Source organism: Bombina bombina, chromosome 3 (assembly GCF_027579735.1).
Source record: "Bombina bombina isolate aBomBom1 chromosome 3, aBomBom1.pri, whole genome shotgun sequence".
In the NCBI taxonomy this organism is placed as follows: Eukaryota; Metazoa; Chordata; class Amphibia; order Anura; family Bombinatoridae; genus Bombina; species Bombina bombina.
This window is the reverse complement of record NC_069501.1, coordinates 304,739,278-304,756,661: the sequence shown is the minus strand read 5'-3', so window position 1 is coordinate 304,756,661 and position 17,384 is coordinate 304,739,278. Positions and strand designations below refer to the sequence as shown.

Genomic DNA, 17,384 nt, shown 5'->3' with positions numbered 1-17,384 from the left:
AATAAATCAGCTAATGGAGTAGCTATTATGGATCGAAGTTCTCTTAGAAACCTTGGATGCATATTATCTGGACCCACAGACTTATTTTCTTTTATTTTTGATAAAGCCATTGAAACCTCTTCCTCTGTAAAAAGAAAAGTACTACTCACATTATTTACAGTAACATCCCTTTCTGATTAACTGTTTTGTCATCTATACATACACACACAAACTTCAGAATCAGAACAGCAGAACTAAAAAAAAAAAAAAAAAAAAAATTAAAAAAAGGGCACTAGCATAAGTCAGAGTGAGGATTGATTATATTTATATTGTAGAGTTTTAAAGATACCATCAATAGCCCATAACACACCACACTTCCAACATAATCCATTTTGAAATTAATCAACCAATGAATGTTGTTGGCAATGCTATTTTTTGTAGCAGTCATTTGGTAATGCAAAGTTACACTGATAAGGTCACCATGAGTCCTATATATGTACTTAATTATGTGGCTGAAAAATAAAGAAAAAATACAAAAATCATCATTCAAGGTCAATTTTAATGGAACAGATAAGATACATACATGGTATGGCATGATTTGCTTTGTAAATATATTTAAAATGGGATTTTTTTCTATAAATAGCCCTGCAACAGTCTAAAATAAGAGGACTGAAATGGACAGACATAACTTAATCAGTGCTGGAATGTCCAGCAAGTTAATGCATAGCAACGTACAATTGCGCCATCCAGCAATGATAGAGTTAAAGTAAAGCAAACCCGTTCCCATTTGAATAAGTTTAAAGTAACAGACTAATGGAGTGAATAATGTGAAAGGCCCGAGAGTCCTAGCTGACAGACTTGTATTTGATCCAGAGGTTTGCTCCTCGTACATCGAAGGCAGGTTCATTGTGGTAAATGTGATTTCCAAGCTCCTCCAATGGTGGCTCTGGGTCAGTGGTGGCAAATTGTGCAGCTTCCTCAATCTCCTTTCGTACCTCAACATCAATTTCCTACAAGAGAAGTTAGGTTTTTACTTAATAATGCCAGCTCACATTCACTTATACTGGTTGTTTGGTAAATCAGTCCCGGCAGAAAGCTGCTCAATCAATTACAAGTAATCTTGTCTTAGAAAGTTTCCTACATTGAGAGGTGATTTCTCAAAATAATCACAATTTCCCAATAAAATGCTCATCTGAATTATCTGTGTGTTCTCCATTTAAAAAGAGGATGGGGCACACCTGTCCAAGAGGACTTTCCTGATTTCTATAAATGATGCAAAACAATTTTGCTGCTTGGTTATTGTATTCCGATCACAACAGACTGGAACTGCTTATTTCACATTTTCAGGAGTGTGAAACATGCAGGTCTACATGGATTTGCAAAGCTGCAGTCTCCCATTACATTCAGCAGCACAAGCATATTTTATCGAAGCAGCTATACCCAACCCAGAGCTCTGAGAAGGGCTGAACACCCTGTAATATATTCAGCCTGACTTGTGCTTTAAAATTTCATATCCAGTATTACTACCTTCTAAAAACAAATATCACATATAAGCAGTCTAGTGCTGAAGAAGCCTATAAAAGGCAGTCCTGTATATTAGGCCAAAGTTAACAAACGGTATACATTATAGCTATAAGATTAGGAGTAAAATAGAAAAACAACAAAACACAAACATAAATGTTATGCATTTAAATAGAGCTATTTTAGAAGGCAATACCTTTAATTCCTCTACACTAGACAGGTTATTGTTGAGCATTCTATCCTTCAGCAGGGTAATGGGGTCACTTTTACTTCTCACTTCCTGAATTTCTTCTCTAGTTCTGTAGCTGTAATTTAAAATATAGAAACGTTAAATCATTGAAACCAAGCAAACATGTGAGAAAAAATAAATAAAATATATCTAAAAAAGGTACTGTTTACAACACAATGAGAAAAAAAAACGTTCAATACCTGCAGGGGACACATAAATATAGCAGTCTTGTGTTTATTCCAGGGATCGGACCAGAAAACCTCAAATTCCAATGCCTCCATTTTTTGTTTTTTAAATCTCTTATGAAGGAGTTGGAGTCAAAGCTCAAAACTTACTTATATAGTATATAAATGGTACCTAAAACATCTCATCACCATTATCTGAATCATCAAGCTACCGTTTAGATTTATAACCTGTATTTTAGTTTTTCCAATAAATTTAGTGATATAATAAATAACATTCAATATTTTTATAACCGTAATAAAAAGTACTAAGAACATAAATTAAACACTTAGAGAATCTAAACATTACTTTTTGAATAAAAACTTACAAAAAGAACGGCCTCCATCAAACCCTCTTTTTCATAGGGGAGGGGTTTGCCTCTGTTCATTCAGCAGAGCTGTGAGATGAATGTGTGTAATGAAGGCCTCCTGATTTTAGGTGTAAGGGGTCATTTTGTTTTTCCAGATGAAGTAGTATCCCTGTTTATCTTTAAAAACAGACCTCCTGCCATAAAAAACTTCCACTTGACCAAATGCTATTGCATGTATCCAGAGTATTAAAGGGACAGTCAAGTCCAAAAAAACACAAAAAAACCACACCTTTCATGATTCAGATAGGGCATGTATTTTCCAATTTACTTTTATCACCAATTTTGCTTTGTTCTCTTGGTATTCTTAGTTGAAAGCTAAACCTAGGAGGTTCATATGCTAATTTCTTAGACCTTGAAGGCCGCCTCTTATCTAAATGCATTGACAGTTTTTCACCGCTAGAGGGCGTTCGTTAATGTGTTTCATATAGATAACATTAAGCACACGCACATGAATTTACCGAGGAGTGAGCACTGATTGGCTAAAATGCAAGTCTGTCAAAAGAACTGAAATAAGGGGACAGTCTGCAGAGGCATAGATACAAGGCAATCACAGAGGTAAAATGTGTATTATAACTGTTGGTTATACAAAACGTGGGAATAGGTAAAGGGATTATCTATCTTTTTAAAAAACAAAAATTCTGGTGTTGACTGTCCCTTTAATGCACCAAGTCAGTAAATTTGTCAGCACAAGAGAAGTGAATGAACTAGTGTCCTCTACCCAAAGAGAGCAAAGGTCAATCAGAGGAGACAACCTGGTATCTCTTATGACCTATTTTTTATCACATTTATCTGAATCGGTGAAGAAATATGACAACCATGTAATATTTGGTATCAAATTAATCCTCATGTCGTCACAAGTGGGTTGCCTTTCTGTGTATAACAGGGGTATCAAGCTCATATCCAGGGGGCCACTGTTTTTCTTCCATGGGGGCCCACTGGATATACTAGAAACTGGAAATTCCCTTTACCCAAGTAGTAGTGCATGGTAGGAGCTGCAGTCTACAAAAGACATACAGAGTGTATATTTATCTTGTGAGTGCCAAGTGAAGTGATCATTCTGGAACTGAATAAAAAGTGACATTTATTAATGTAGTTCATAATGGGAGTCTACACTGGACAATGCATGCTAGTCTTTATATTTATCTAGGGAGGGCCTATATAGAACATCAACTTGTTACACCTCTTAGAACCCTAAAAAAATAAAAATTATCGCGCAAAAATAATAAATTTACCCAATAAACAAGCGTAGGCCAGATTAAACAATCTTGAGGGCCATATATAGCCCCAGGGCCTGTACTTTGAGACCACTAGTGTATAAGAACTGGATATACATAACAAAAAGTTATAAAAGTTGTACTATAATTCTCAGACAGAGTTTCAGAGTTTTATGACCTGCCATAAAAGGGTGGGGGGGGGGTAGACGACCTCCCTGGCACCTAAGAAACAACTGTATTTAACTGTGATTTCAACACAATTTTGTCATTCCACATGGGAAGCATGTCTGGACATTTTCCAATTCCATTTCCCTGGATCAGAGCTATATTCTTTTAGGGTAAAGTTAAAGGTTCTGTTATTTTGTCCCTTTGTTGTGTGTAAATGCTTGTTAACTATGTTTTTTATATAAATGCACTGACACTTTTTGCTCCACATTAAATCTGAGAGACTGGCAATACCTGTATAATTGTGGGGGGGTTTAATTCATTTTTGGATTTTTAATTTGTTAGTCTGGGTTTTCCTATATAATAATCTTAGGTGGTATCAACCCACCATTGTGGGTGGTACAGAAGGGAAGTTTGGGCGTTTTCGAAGGTCTAGTATAGACTAGAGTGTAGAGCTGCAACAACTAATCGTCATAATTGATAATAATCGATTATGAAAATATTTGTCAACGAATCTCAATCGATTAGTTGGTTTGCAATTAGTTGGTCTGTGCACAACACCAGCTGCTTCACTCCACAGAGCTCCTGCACATGGTATTGTGTTTTATGGTTATGTCCTTAGCCTAAAGGACGTCTACAGGCGTATACTTTTCACTTTTTCAGGACAGTTTAAGTTGACAACTTAACCCAGATATAATGGTCATCATTTGCATTGTTTATATTAAATCAGGCGATTTGGAACTATGCTTTGCATGATATAGTGCTGAGCTTGTTATTTACACCTAGTCCCTAGATTGATGGGAGTTATAAATATGTACCAGATTCAACCTTTAGAAGTATATATTTGTTATTTTTAGAGCGGACTAGATATTTTCCCGTAACATTATAGCTGGTTATTTAACATTGCATTTAGATATTCAAGATATTTTTATGTTAGAATGAAGTCAAGGGTTACTTTATTGAGAGGCCTCTTGCCAAGGTGGAAGTTCTACTTCTTTTCAAACAGTTTTTGGTTTTGTTTAATTATAAAAATGTGCTCTGCTGCTTAAAAATTGGACAAACAGTTGTGTTAATGTAAAGTTTTAGTCTGAAGTTTATATTTGTAACACTCAGTATGTGGATTCTATTTAAAATATAGGAAACAATTATCGATTCTTTTTTATCAGATTAATGGGATATGAAAATAATCGTTAGTTGCTAGAGTGTTTGCCAACTCTTGAACCCGCTAAACTAAGTCCCAGGCTTGCCTGCCTGGTGTGGCTAGGCTGTGAAAAACTGGTTAAGGTGGAAAGGGTCGGTTAACATTTTTTCCGGTGTCAAACAAGTGACTGGTGCAGGTTAATTGACCCTGTACGTCACAATGTGTATGCCCTCCAACCAATCAGTGTGCACTACCTGTTCGTTTCAAAATAGATAGCTTGAACTTATCCATTTCATGAAAACAAAAAAAGTGTTCTTTAATATGCTTAATGGAATTTTTTTTGGCGTTTCATGTTCCCATAAAGTAATTTTTTTTTTATCAATGTAAGAATTTGCACATTTTTTTGTAGAATCCAACTCAGACTTATAAGCCCAGTTAATTCCTTCAAGTGTATAACTTGCAAGTTTCGAATTTTACATGCAAAAGCACAATTACATTTTTTTCATTAAAGAATACAAAGTAAAATATTAAAGATAAGACATTTTTTAACCCAATTAGCTTTCAATTTTTAAATGTTTATGGAGAGCAAACTAATTTCAAAGGCAGAGACATTGGTGCAGAATACAAGAGAAAGCATACTACATCTGAATGTACTGCATGCTTATATTTAAACTCAAGGAACGTATTTCAATTTCTAATGTTTAGTTATGAAAATTAAAATGCACTACCTTATGTGTTGCATAAATAGTGTATTGCCATCTGTCCACACAGGATATTACATGTGCCCCATTCTGTATAACTACCATACAGTTTAACTGCATAATCTCTTCAAACAAACTTTTACAAAGACATAGACTAAAAGTCAAAGCTGTATGAGTAACTATGTATATAGATTACCTAACTCCAGGATCACTCATACTGTGGCCATGGTAACGATAGGTCTGCAGTTCCATTAAAATAGGACCCTAAAAGATATGAAAGGAACAGCGGTTATTGAAAGAAAACTGCACTGACCTTTATTTAAAAAAAAAAAAATGTCAGTATGTTGAATATGGATTTATAAAGACTAAAAAAACATTTTTTTTTTTAAATTCCATCATTTTTTTCTTACCTTTCCAGATCTGCAATGATCAGCTGCAAACTTTGTAGCTTCTCGAACACAAAGGATATCCATACCATCAACCTACAACCAAACCATATGGAATTATGAGAAATACAAAATATTCAGGAAAATCTGTAGAAACAGATTTTGATGGGAGATAAGACGACTCCTTTAAAGTCCATATTCTTTTTTTTGAAGCAAGGGTTTAAATTAATCTTTAAGATATGCTTATATCCTGAGCACTCTTGAATTCCTTAACTGTATTTGTTCTGCCCACATATATGCACATCATTATGTTTCCCTACAGTTCCCAAAATTGCAACAAGTTTTGTATATATACTCACTCTGAGCCCTGGTATGTAGTCACCACGTTTGAAATAGTCTGTGCTGGCGGCTGCCCTCTCAACAGAGGTGCCCATCCCATAACGGTTGTTCTCACAAATAAAGATACATGGCAGCTTCCACAAAGCAGCCATATTATAGGTTTCAAAAATTTGACCCTAAAAAAACCAAACAAAAAACACAACACCACAGAGGCAGCTAAGTTCTATTAAAATGTATAGAATCATTGAATTGAATAAGATTTATATTGTCGTATGTAAATTAGTTTTCTTGGAATCCTTTGTTGAAAAGCAGTGAACATAGGAATTTTGGTTATTTTCTTCACAAAATTTATTTGTAAATAAATATCTGGATTTTTAAATTATTATTACAAATGTATTTGTTGTACAATATAAGACAAATGCTGCAAACCGCTTCCATTTTAAGCATTTGTTTAGTGAATGAATGCAAAAATGCAAGTTTAAAATACAAGTAGGTAGGCTCAGACGTGTGCACTTGTCTGGTAAATTTGTCAGCAGTTTTGCAAGAACACTTTAACAATGCTCCTTACCTACTTAGGTATGCTCGTCAACAAAGAATAACATAAGAACAAAGCAAACTGATTCGAGAAGTAAATTGGAAAAAAAAAAAAAAGTCATGAAAAAAAAAAAAAAATGTTGGGGTTTACGACCATTCTATATAAATCCAAAAAAAAAAAAAAAAAAAATGCATCTCTCAAATAAGTTCACTTTTTACAGGATGGAAAGTTGGCTTGTAAATCCTATACCACCAAAGATCTCCCTCGTAAATTCTGAACAAGAAAAATATACACAAAATAAAGACACTTGCCTTTGCCCCCAACCCTCCCCCAAAAAAAAAGTGTACTACAGAATTGCTGAATGCTAAAATGCTTACAATCATAACTATAATGATACATTTAAGTAACAGAGGTAATTAAGAAATAAAATAAACAGCAATAAGGAAAACATATAAATCAGTGTTCTACCCAGTAACTATTTAATGGGTTCACCAGTTAGCTGATTTACTAACCGCCTGGCTAAAATTTAAGCCAATATTAAATTGTTTCAATGGTTTTTTTTTTTGCACAAATTATCATTGGACCAATGTATGTTAAAATATGCAATTAATTGGTTCTGTAGATAGCTTAAAGGGACACTGAACCCAATTTTTTTCATTTATGCTTCAGATAGAGCATGCAATTTTAAGCAACTTTCTAATTTACTCCTATTAAATTTTCTTCGTTATCTTGCTATCTTTATTTGAAAAAGAAGGCATTTAAGTTTTTTTTTTTGGTTTAGCACTCCGGACAGCACTTTTTATTGGTGGATGAATGTATCCACCAATCAGCAAGAGCAACCCAGGTTGTTAACAAAAAATGGGCTAGCATCTAAACTTGCATTTTTGCATTTCAAATAAAGATACCAAGAGAATGAAGAACATTTGATAATAGGAGTAAATTAGAAAGTTGCTTAAAATGTCATGCTCTATCTGAATCATGAAAGAAAAATTGAAGGGAAAAGACTGTTCTGACAATAGACTACAAGGGTTGGCAAATTTATATGAAACCTAGGGATTAGGTATTGAGGAGTCTCACATTTATTTAGGAGACAAAGGAATTTTATTTATACAGATATATTACAACTAGCTAAAAACTTACTAAAAATATACCAATTGGCCAATGGGTTTATACAGATATTTTATAAACGTCAATATACAGTATTCTATATAATTATTTTGAAGAAATAAGATTTCTTTGACAAAGAACAAGCAACATTTACCTGATTGGCAGCACCATCTCCATATAATGCCAAGCATATCTCATCCTTTCCAAAATACTTACAGGCCAAGGCAATACCGGCACCAAGAGGGACCTGAAATAAAATAATTTTTTACCAAAAGAGAGACATGAAGTTACCTTAATAGTATTCTATTCAGTTTTGCATTGTCAGGAGCTTATGTGTAAAAAAAAAGACAGCAATGAATTTCCTCCTATAGTATTGGAAAAAAGTAACTGCACAAGAAAATGCTAACATACCAATTCAGTTAAGAGGACATTAGAATAATAATAAATAAAAAAATATAAAAAAGGGATCTAATTTGTTAATAAAAAGTTTTTTCATTATCGAACCTAGAAAACTGACACTCACAAAAGGGTTAAACAAATATATTGTCTAACAATTTAGGGCATATCATTTTTCCATTAAAATGTCCTTTTAACCCTTTAGTGACAGCTGACGTACCAGGTACGTCAGTGAAAAACTGTCACTTAATGACAATTGACGTACCTGGTACGTCAGCCGGTAAAACGAGCACTGCAAGCGATCGGTGATCGCTTCAGTTGCTCTAACCGTATTGCTACAATGCCTGCATGTTGAGGCATTGTGCAATACGTAACTAAACTGCCAGGGAGCTTCAGATCTTAAACTCCCGGCAGTTTAGTGCATCGGAAGCATTTGATCGCTTCCGATGCTGGCCCCTGACATGTTGAGTGCCTTGTTGGGTAAAGGCACTCAGCATATGATGTTTTTTTTTAAAAATAAAAAAGGGAACATTTGAAATAAAATTAAATTGTTATATACTTTGCCTGCAGACAAGATGGTGTCTGCAGGCAAGTTGGTGCTGGGTGCTGCCCTTCTAAGGGCATGGCTTCAGTCTGGAGGGTGTTCCTAGCTTGCCTCATCATTAGAGGCAGGCTATTAACATCCAATCAGAAATTGCCTCTAAATGTGATCACTTGTTAGAGTGATCACCATTTGGTTGATCAAGTCAATATTTGTAAATATTGACTATGACCACCATGGATCTGCCTCCCTCTCCTCACTTGTTGTTTAGTGAAGGAGAGAGACAGATCTGTATTGAGAGGGAGAGTGCCATTGCATTTAAATTTTGAAAAATATCAGACCCAAAGGCTCTTATATATATATATATATATATATATATATATATATATATATAATATAATTTTTAACCCCATCTGTGCCATTGATCTCTGCATAAGCATTGATCTTGCACAGGAGCACACAGCAGCACCTTTTTTGCTGTCTGCATTTTTTTAGGGGTTAATTTAAAAATATAATTTTTTAAATTAATTTTTTATATCACTGCTTTAGGCATTGATTATAGTTAATATTTTTAGGTGTTGATATCACTGCATTGATATACAGGCTCTTCTAAGAGTCATTAACACCTTCTGTGCGCAGATCACTGCTTTAGGCGGTGGTTAATATTTATTTAATTTTATTGTAAGACCCAAAGTCTCTTATAATAGCAATTAACCCCTTTATTGCTGCAGATAACTGCTTTATCACTGCTTAGGCATTTATTTAAATGTATTTAATTTTTTTTGTAAGAGCCATTAACGTAGGTTCTGTGCGTAGATCACTGCTTAGGCATTGATTAATTTTATTGTAAGACCCAAAGCCATTAACCCCTTTTTGTGCCGCAGATCACTGCTTTAGGCATTGATATCACTGCTATTTAATTTGTTTGTAAAAGCCATTAACCCCTTTTCTGCAGCAGATCACTGCTTTAGGCATTGATATCACTGCTATTTTTTTTTTTTTTTAAAAGCCATTAACCCCTTTTGTGCCGCAGATCACTGCTTTAGGCATTGATATCACTGCTATTTAATTTGTTAATTTTAATTTTATTGTAAGACCCAAAGTCTATTATAATAGCCATTAACCCCTTTTGTGCTGCAGATAACTGCTTTATCACTGCTTAAGCATTAATTTAATTTTTTTTGTAAGAGCCATTAACGTAGGTTCTGTGCGTAGATCACTGCTTAGGCATTGATTAATTTTATTGTAAGACCCAAAGCCATTAACCCCTTTTGTGCCGCAGATCACTGCTTTAGGCATTGATATTGCTGCTATTTAATTTGTTTGTAAAAGCCATTAACCCCTTTTCTGCAACAGATCACTGCTTTAGGCATTGATATCACTGCTATTTAATTTGTTTGTAAAAGCCATTAACCCCTTTTGTGCCGCAGATCACTGCTTTAGGCATTGATATCACTGCTATTTAATTTGTTTGTAAAAGCCATTAACCCCTTTTGTGCCGCAGATCACTGCTTTAGGCATTGATATCACTGCTATTTAATTTGTTTGTAAAAGCCATTAACCCCTTCTGTGTGTAGATCACTGCTTTAGGCATTAATATATATTTATAATGGCACAGCGTTTTTATACTGCTGACGAGGCTTATGCCATCCTGGCTTCAGATTCTGATGCCTCTGCCTCTGACGCAGGCTCTGATTTTGACCCTGGTCAGTGCTCAGATACATCATCTAGTGAAATAAGTGTATCTAGAAATGAATCTAGTGCTAGTGATGTATCTGTGGCTTCTGAGCCCCCTGCCAGAAGGAGACGTGTTGCTCCAGCTGCTGAGGAGTGGGTAGTGCCTAATCTCCAGAGGCCAGATATCCCTCCTTTCACAGAAAATCCTGGCATCAATCTGGATGTCACAGGATTTACCCCCCTTCAATTTATGCAGCTTTTTATGGGGGATGATGTTTTGGGGAACATTGTCTCCCAAACTAATGTGTATGCCCAGCAATTCCGTGCTGCTAAGCCTCAGTCTTTTTGGGCAAAGCAGCATTGGGCCCCCATTGACGTGTCAGAATTTCTAAAATTCTGGGCACTCACAATGCTGATGGGCATAATCAAGAAGCCATCCATCCACTCCTACTGGAGCACTAGCCCCATCTGCTGTACCCCCATTTACAGACAGTCTATGCCTAGGCACAGGTATGAAATGATACTTTGTTTCATGCATTTTAATGACAACAGCCTTTGCCTCCCTAGGGAGCATCCCCAATTTGACAGGCTGTACAAGATCCGCCCCCTGATAACCCACTTCACTGCCAGGTTTGCAGAGGCTTATACACCTGGAAAGAATATCTGCGTAGATGAATCCCTGATGAAGTATAAGGGAAGGCTGGGATTCAAGCAGTATATTCCTTCCAAGCGCTCCAGGTATGGAGTGAAAGTGTATAAGCTCTGTGAGAGCGACAGTGGGTATACTCAGGCCTTCCGGGTGTATGAGGGAAAGGATACCCAGCTTGACCCTCCAGGTTGCCCAGAACATATGGGAACCAGTGGCAAGATTGTCTGGGACCTAATTCAACCCCTAATGAACAAAGGGTACCACTTGTATCTTGATAATTTCTATACAAGTGTCCTTTTATTCAAACTACTGTATTGTTTTGATACAGTAGCTTGCGGTACTATCCGTAAGAACCGCATAGGATTCCCAGAGCAACTGTCACGCACCCGGCTACGAAGGGGGGAGACCTCAGCTCTGCGCCAAGAGGAGCTCTTGGCAGTCAAATATAGAGACAAGAAGGATGTATACCTTCTCAGCACCATCCACACTGAAAGGACTGTGGAGGTCTCTGTACGTGGCACAGCTGAGGTCACAAACAAGCCAGTGTGCATCAAGGCCTATAACCGGCATATGGGTGGGGTTGATCTGGCAGATCAGCTGCTTCAACCCTACCTAATTATGCGGAAGACAAGGGCCTGGTACAAAAAGGTTGCAATTTATCTTATGCAAATTGCAACCTACAACGCTTTCTTGTTGAACAAAAAAGCAAATCCCGAAAAGAAACTCACTTTTTTGCAGTTCCAGCTCCAGGTCATTTCGGTGATTTTGTACCAAGATGCACCTGCTCCCCAGGCGGTGATGGGGGAAAGCAGAGTTGGGGCTACACACTTTATTTTTAAAATTCCTCATACTACCACACAGCAGAAACCACAAAAAAGATGCAGAGTCTGCTATAAAAGGGGGCTGAGAAAGGATACCACATTCTACTGTCCTGATTGCCCTGGACAACCTGGACTCTGCATTGGTGACTGCTTTAAACGCTACCATACATTGGTGAAATTTTAATTTTTTTTACATTTACTGTTCCTGAATTTATTTTTTTTACTTTTACTGCTCCAGACTTTTTCTTTGCAATAATTTACAACAGGATCTCCTAAATTAGAGTAAAAAAGCAGTGTGTGTGTAAAACTGAAAATTGAAAAATTACCACCATACACTGTCTCCAATTTGTTTGGCTAAAACGGTTCCATCAAAGGCATCAAAGCACTCCATATACAATACTTTGGGGTGTCAACATTTCAAATATATACACTTTCATGCCAATAAATAGACCTGGGGTATGCGATTGGCCCCAAACTAAAGATAGGCCTATGAGAAGAAATACTCTCACTTTTAACTAAAATTACAAGACATAAAATTCTAACAGAACCTTCCCAAACTTCTGGCAAACCTATACATGGGGGGCATAGGTGTACTCAGGAGGTCTTATAGAAAACAACCTGTATTGTGTTTTTGCAATAACTTACAACAGGCTCTCCTAAATTATAGTCAAACAATGTAAAACTGAAAATTAAAAAATTACCACCATACACTGTCTCCATTTTTTTTTGGCTAAAACGGTTCCATCAAAGGCATCAAAGCACTACATATACAATACCTTGGGGTGTCTACATTTCAAATATATAAACTTTCATGACAATAAATAGTCCTGGGGTAATGCGCTTGGCCCCAAACTAAAGATAGGCCTATCAGAAGAAATACTCTCACTTTTAACTAAAATTGCAAGTCATAAAATATTAACAGAACCTTCCCAAAATCCTGGCAAACCTATACATGGGGGGCATAGATGTACTCAGGAGGTCTTACAGAAAACAACCTGGACTGTTTTCTTGCAATAACTTTTACCACATTCTCCAAAATCACAGCCAAAAAGCAATGTGTGTGTAAAAATAAAAAATACCACCACACACATTCTCCAAAGACTGGCGATTGAATTAGTGCATGGAAAGTGTTAAAATACCAGCATTTGAAATACCCTAGGGTGTCTATTTTTCAAAAATATATGGTTTGTTGGGGGTAAATTACATTGGCTGGCTTCAGAAATGTTCCAAATAGGACATGGGTGCATGATGACAGATGTGAAAATTTCAAGTTGGAAAACTGGAATGCGCCCCCTAAAAATAAGGCCTTTTAGCCCCCAGGGAACCCAACACACCTATACATGGGTGGTATCACTGTACTCAGGAGATGTTGTTGAACACATATTGAGGTGTTTTTTGACAGTAACACATAACAGGAATTGAGAATCCATGCCTAAAGTACAATGTGTATGAAAAATAACACAAAACAATGACTACCCATAAGTTTGCCAAAGACTGGTGCTTGAATTAGTGCATGGAAAGTGTTAAAATACCAGCATTTGAAATGCCCTAGGGTGTCTACTTTTCAAAAATATATGGTTTGTTGGGGGTAAATTACATTGGCTGGCTTCATAAATGTTCCAAATAGGACATGGGTGCATGATAACAGATGTGAAAATTCCAAGTTGGAAAACTGGAATGCACTACCTAAAAATAAGGCCTTTTAGCCCCCAGAGAACCCGACACACCTATACATGGGTGGTATCACTGTACTCAGGAGATGTTGCTGAACACATATTGGGGTGTTATTTGGTAGTAACCCTTAGCCGATGACATATTCACCAGGTCTGCATACCAAGTCCTGCGTGGCCACGCAGGAGCTATCAGAATCACTGAGGCCTTCTCCTGTTTGATCCTGGCTACAAGCCTGGGAAGGAGAGGGAACGGTGGAAATGCATAAGCTAGGTTGAACGACCAAGGCGTCACTAATGCATCCACTAGAGTCGCCTTGGGATCCCTGGATCTGGACCCGTAGCAAGGAACCTTGAAGTTCTGACGAGACGCCATCAGATCCATGTCTGGAATGTCCCATAATTGAGTCAACTGGGCAAAAACCTCCGGGTGGAGTTCCCACTCCCCCGGATGGAAAGTCTGACGACTCAGATAATCCGCCTCCCAGTTGTCTACTCCTGGGATGTGAATTGCAGATAGATGGCAGGAGTGATCCTCCGCCCATTTGATGATCTTGGATACCTCTCTCATCGCCAAGGAACTCTTTGTTCCTCCCTGATGGTTGATGTAAGCTACAGTCGTCATGTTGTCTGACTGGAATCTTATGAATCCGGCCTTCGCTAGTTGAGGCCAAGCCCGGAGAGCATTGAATATCGCTCTCAGTTCCAGGATGTTTATCGGGAGAAGAGACTCTTCCCGAGACCATAGACCCTGAGCTTTCAGGGAATCCCAGACCGCGCCCCAGCCTAATAGACTGGCGTCGGTCGTGACAATGACCCACTCTGGTCTGCGGAAACTCATTCCCTGAGACAGGTGATCCTGTGACAACCACCAACGGAGTGAGTCTCTGGTCATCTGGTCTACTTGAATCTTTGGAGACAAGTCTGTATAGTCCCCATTCCACTGCTTGAGCATGCACAGTTGTAATGGTCTTAGATGAATTTGAGCAAAAGGAACTATGTCCATTGCTGCAACCATCAACCCTACTACTACCATGCACTGAGCTATGGAAGGCTGCAGAATAGAGTGAGAACTTGACAAGCTTTAGAAGCTTTGACTTTCTGACTTTTGTCAGGAAGATCTTCATTTTTAAAGAATCTATTATCGTTCCCAAGAAGGGAACTCTTGTCGACGGAGACAGGGAACTCTTTTCTACGTTCACCTTCCACCCGTGAGATATGAGAAAGGCTAGAACAATGTCTGTATGAGCCTTTGCTTTGGAAAGAGACGACGTTTGGATTAGAATGTCGTCCAGATAAGGTGCCACTGCAATACCCCTTGGTCTTAGAACCTCTAGAAGGGACCCTAGCACCTTTGTGAAAATCCTTGGATGATCTTTGTGGATAGGAATATGTAGATACGCATCCTTTAAATCCACGGTAGTCATAAATTGACCCTCCTGGATTGTAGATAAAATTGTTCGAATGGTTTCCATTTGAACGATGGAACTCTGAGAAATTTGTTTAGAATTTTTAAATCCAGAATTGGTCTGAAAATTCCCTCTTTTTTGGGAACTACAAACAGATTTGAGTAAAACCCCCGACCTTGTTCCACAGTTGGAACTGGGTGTATCACTCCCATCTTTAACAGGTCTTCTGCACAATGTAAGAATGCCTGTCTCTTTATTTGGTTTGAAGATAAGTTAGACATGTGGAACCTTCCCCTTGAGGGTAGTTCCTTGAACTCCAGAAGAAAACCCTGAGAGACTATTTCTAGTGTCCAGGGATCCTGAACATCTCTTGCCTAAGCCTGAGCAAAGAGAGAGAGTCTGCCCCCTACTAGATCCGGTCCCGGATCGGGGGCTACCCCTTCATGCTGTTTTGGTAGCAGCAGCAGGCTTCTTGGCCTGTTTACCCTTGCATTGATTTCCAAGCTGGTTTAGTCTGGGAAGCGTTACCCTCTTGTCTAGAGGCTGCCGAGTTGGAAGCTGGTCCGTTCCTGAAATTGCGAATGGAACGAAAATTGGACTTATTCTTAGCCTTGAAAGGTTTATCTTGTGGGAGGGCATGGCCCTTTCCCTCAGTGATGTCTGAAATAATCTCTTTCAATTCTGGCCCAAAAAGGGTCTTACCTTTGAAAGGGGTATTAAGCAATTTTGTCTTGGAAGATACATCCGCCGACCAAGACTTTAGCCAGAGCGCTCTACGCGCCCCAATTGTAAACCCTGAATTTTTCGCCGCTAACCTCGCTAACTGAAAAGCGGTGTCTAAAATAAAGGAATTAGCTAACTTAAGTGCGTGAATTCTGTCCATGACTTCCTCATACGGAGTCTCCCTACTGAGCGACTTTTCCAGTTCCTCGAACCAGAACCACGCTGCTGTAGTGACAGGAATAATGCACGAAATAGGTTAAAGGAGGTAACCTTGCTGTACAAAAATCTTTTTAAGCAAACCCTCTAATTTTTTATCCATAGGATCTTTGAAAGCACAATTGTCCTCAATAGGAATGGTCGTGCGCTTGGCTAGAGTAGAAACCGCCCCCTCGACCTTAGGGACTGTTTGCCATGTGTCCTTCCTGGGGTCGACCATAGGGAACAATTTCTTAAATATAGGAGGAGGGACAAAAGGTATGCCTGGCTTCTCCCACTCCTTATTCACTATGTCCGCCACCCGTTTAGGTATCGGAAAAGCATCAGGGTGCACCGGGACCTCAAGGAACTTGTCCATCTTGCACAATTTTTCTGGGTTGACCAGATTGTCACAATCATCCAGAGTAGATAGCACCTCCTTAAGTAATGCGCGGAGATGCTCTAATTTTGATTTAAATGTCACAACATCAGGTTCTGCCTGCTGAGAAATTCTTCCTGTATCAGAAATTTCCCCATCTGACAAACCCTCCCTCACTGCCACTTCAGATTGGTGTGAGGGTATGACAGAAAAATTATCATCAGCGCCCTCCTGCTCTACAGTGTTTAAAACAGAGCAATCGCGCTTTCTCTGAAATGCTGGCATTTTGGATAAAATATTAGCTATGGAGTTATCCATTACTGCCGTCAATTGCTGCATAGTAACAAGCATTGGCGCGCTAGAAGTACTAGGGGTCGCCTGCGCGGGCATAACTGGTATAGACACAGAAGGAGATGATGTAGAACTATGTCTACTTCCTTCATCTGAGGAATCATCCTGGGCAAATTTACAATTTGTGACAGTACTGTCCTTACTTTGTTTGGACGCTATGGCACAATTATCACACATATTTGAAGGGGGAACCACATTGGCTACCATACATACAGAACATGATCAATCTGAAGGTACAGACATGTTAAACAGGCTTAAACTGGTTAATAAAGCACAAAAAACGTTTTAAAACAAAACCGTTACTGTCTCTTTAAATGTTAAACAGGGCACACTTTATTACTGAATATGTGAAAAACTATGAAGGAATTATCCAATCTTTACCAAATGTAAAGACCAGTGTCTTAATGCATTCAAAGTATTGCACCCCAATTTTCAAGCTGTTAACCCTTAAAATGTGGAAACCGGAGCCGTTTTTAATTTTAACCCCCTTACAGTCCCAGCTACAGCCTTTGCTGCGACTTCACCAATCCCAGGGGGGTATATGATATCAAACGAAGCCTTCTAGGAACGTTTTTAGTGGATTCCAGACCCACACACATGCAGCTGCATGTACTGTACTCAAAAGTAACTGCACAGTAATGGCGCGAAAATGAGGCTCTGCCTA

General features: G+C 38.2%; 1 protein-coding gene across 2 annotated transcripts in view; it reads right to left on the bottom strand.

Moving 5' to 3' along the window:
* Positions 1-518: 518 nt before the first annotated feature.
* PDHA1 (pyruvate dehydrogenase E1 subunit alpha 1) overlaps positions 519-17,384 on the bottom strand; it is a 41,674-nt gene continuing 24,808 nt past the window's right edge. For both annotated transcript variants that reach the window (XM_053706391.1, XM_053706392.1), the window contains 6 exons: positions 8,064-8,156; positions 6,288-6,443; positions 5,953-6,024; positions 5,739-5,806; positions 1,697-1,805; positions 519-989 (listed from right to left, as the gene is read on the bottom strand). In XM_053706391.1, coding sequence (XP_053562366.1) covers positions 825-989; positions 1,697-1,805; positions 5,739-5,806; positions 5,953-6,024; positions 6,288-6,443; positions 8,064-8,156 — 663 coding nt within the window. In that variant the 3' untranslated portion in view covers positions 519-824. The remainder of the gene's footprint in view (positions 990-1,696; positions 1,806-5,738; positions 5,807-5,952; positions 6,025-6,287; positions 6,444-8,063; positions 8,157-17,384) is intronic.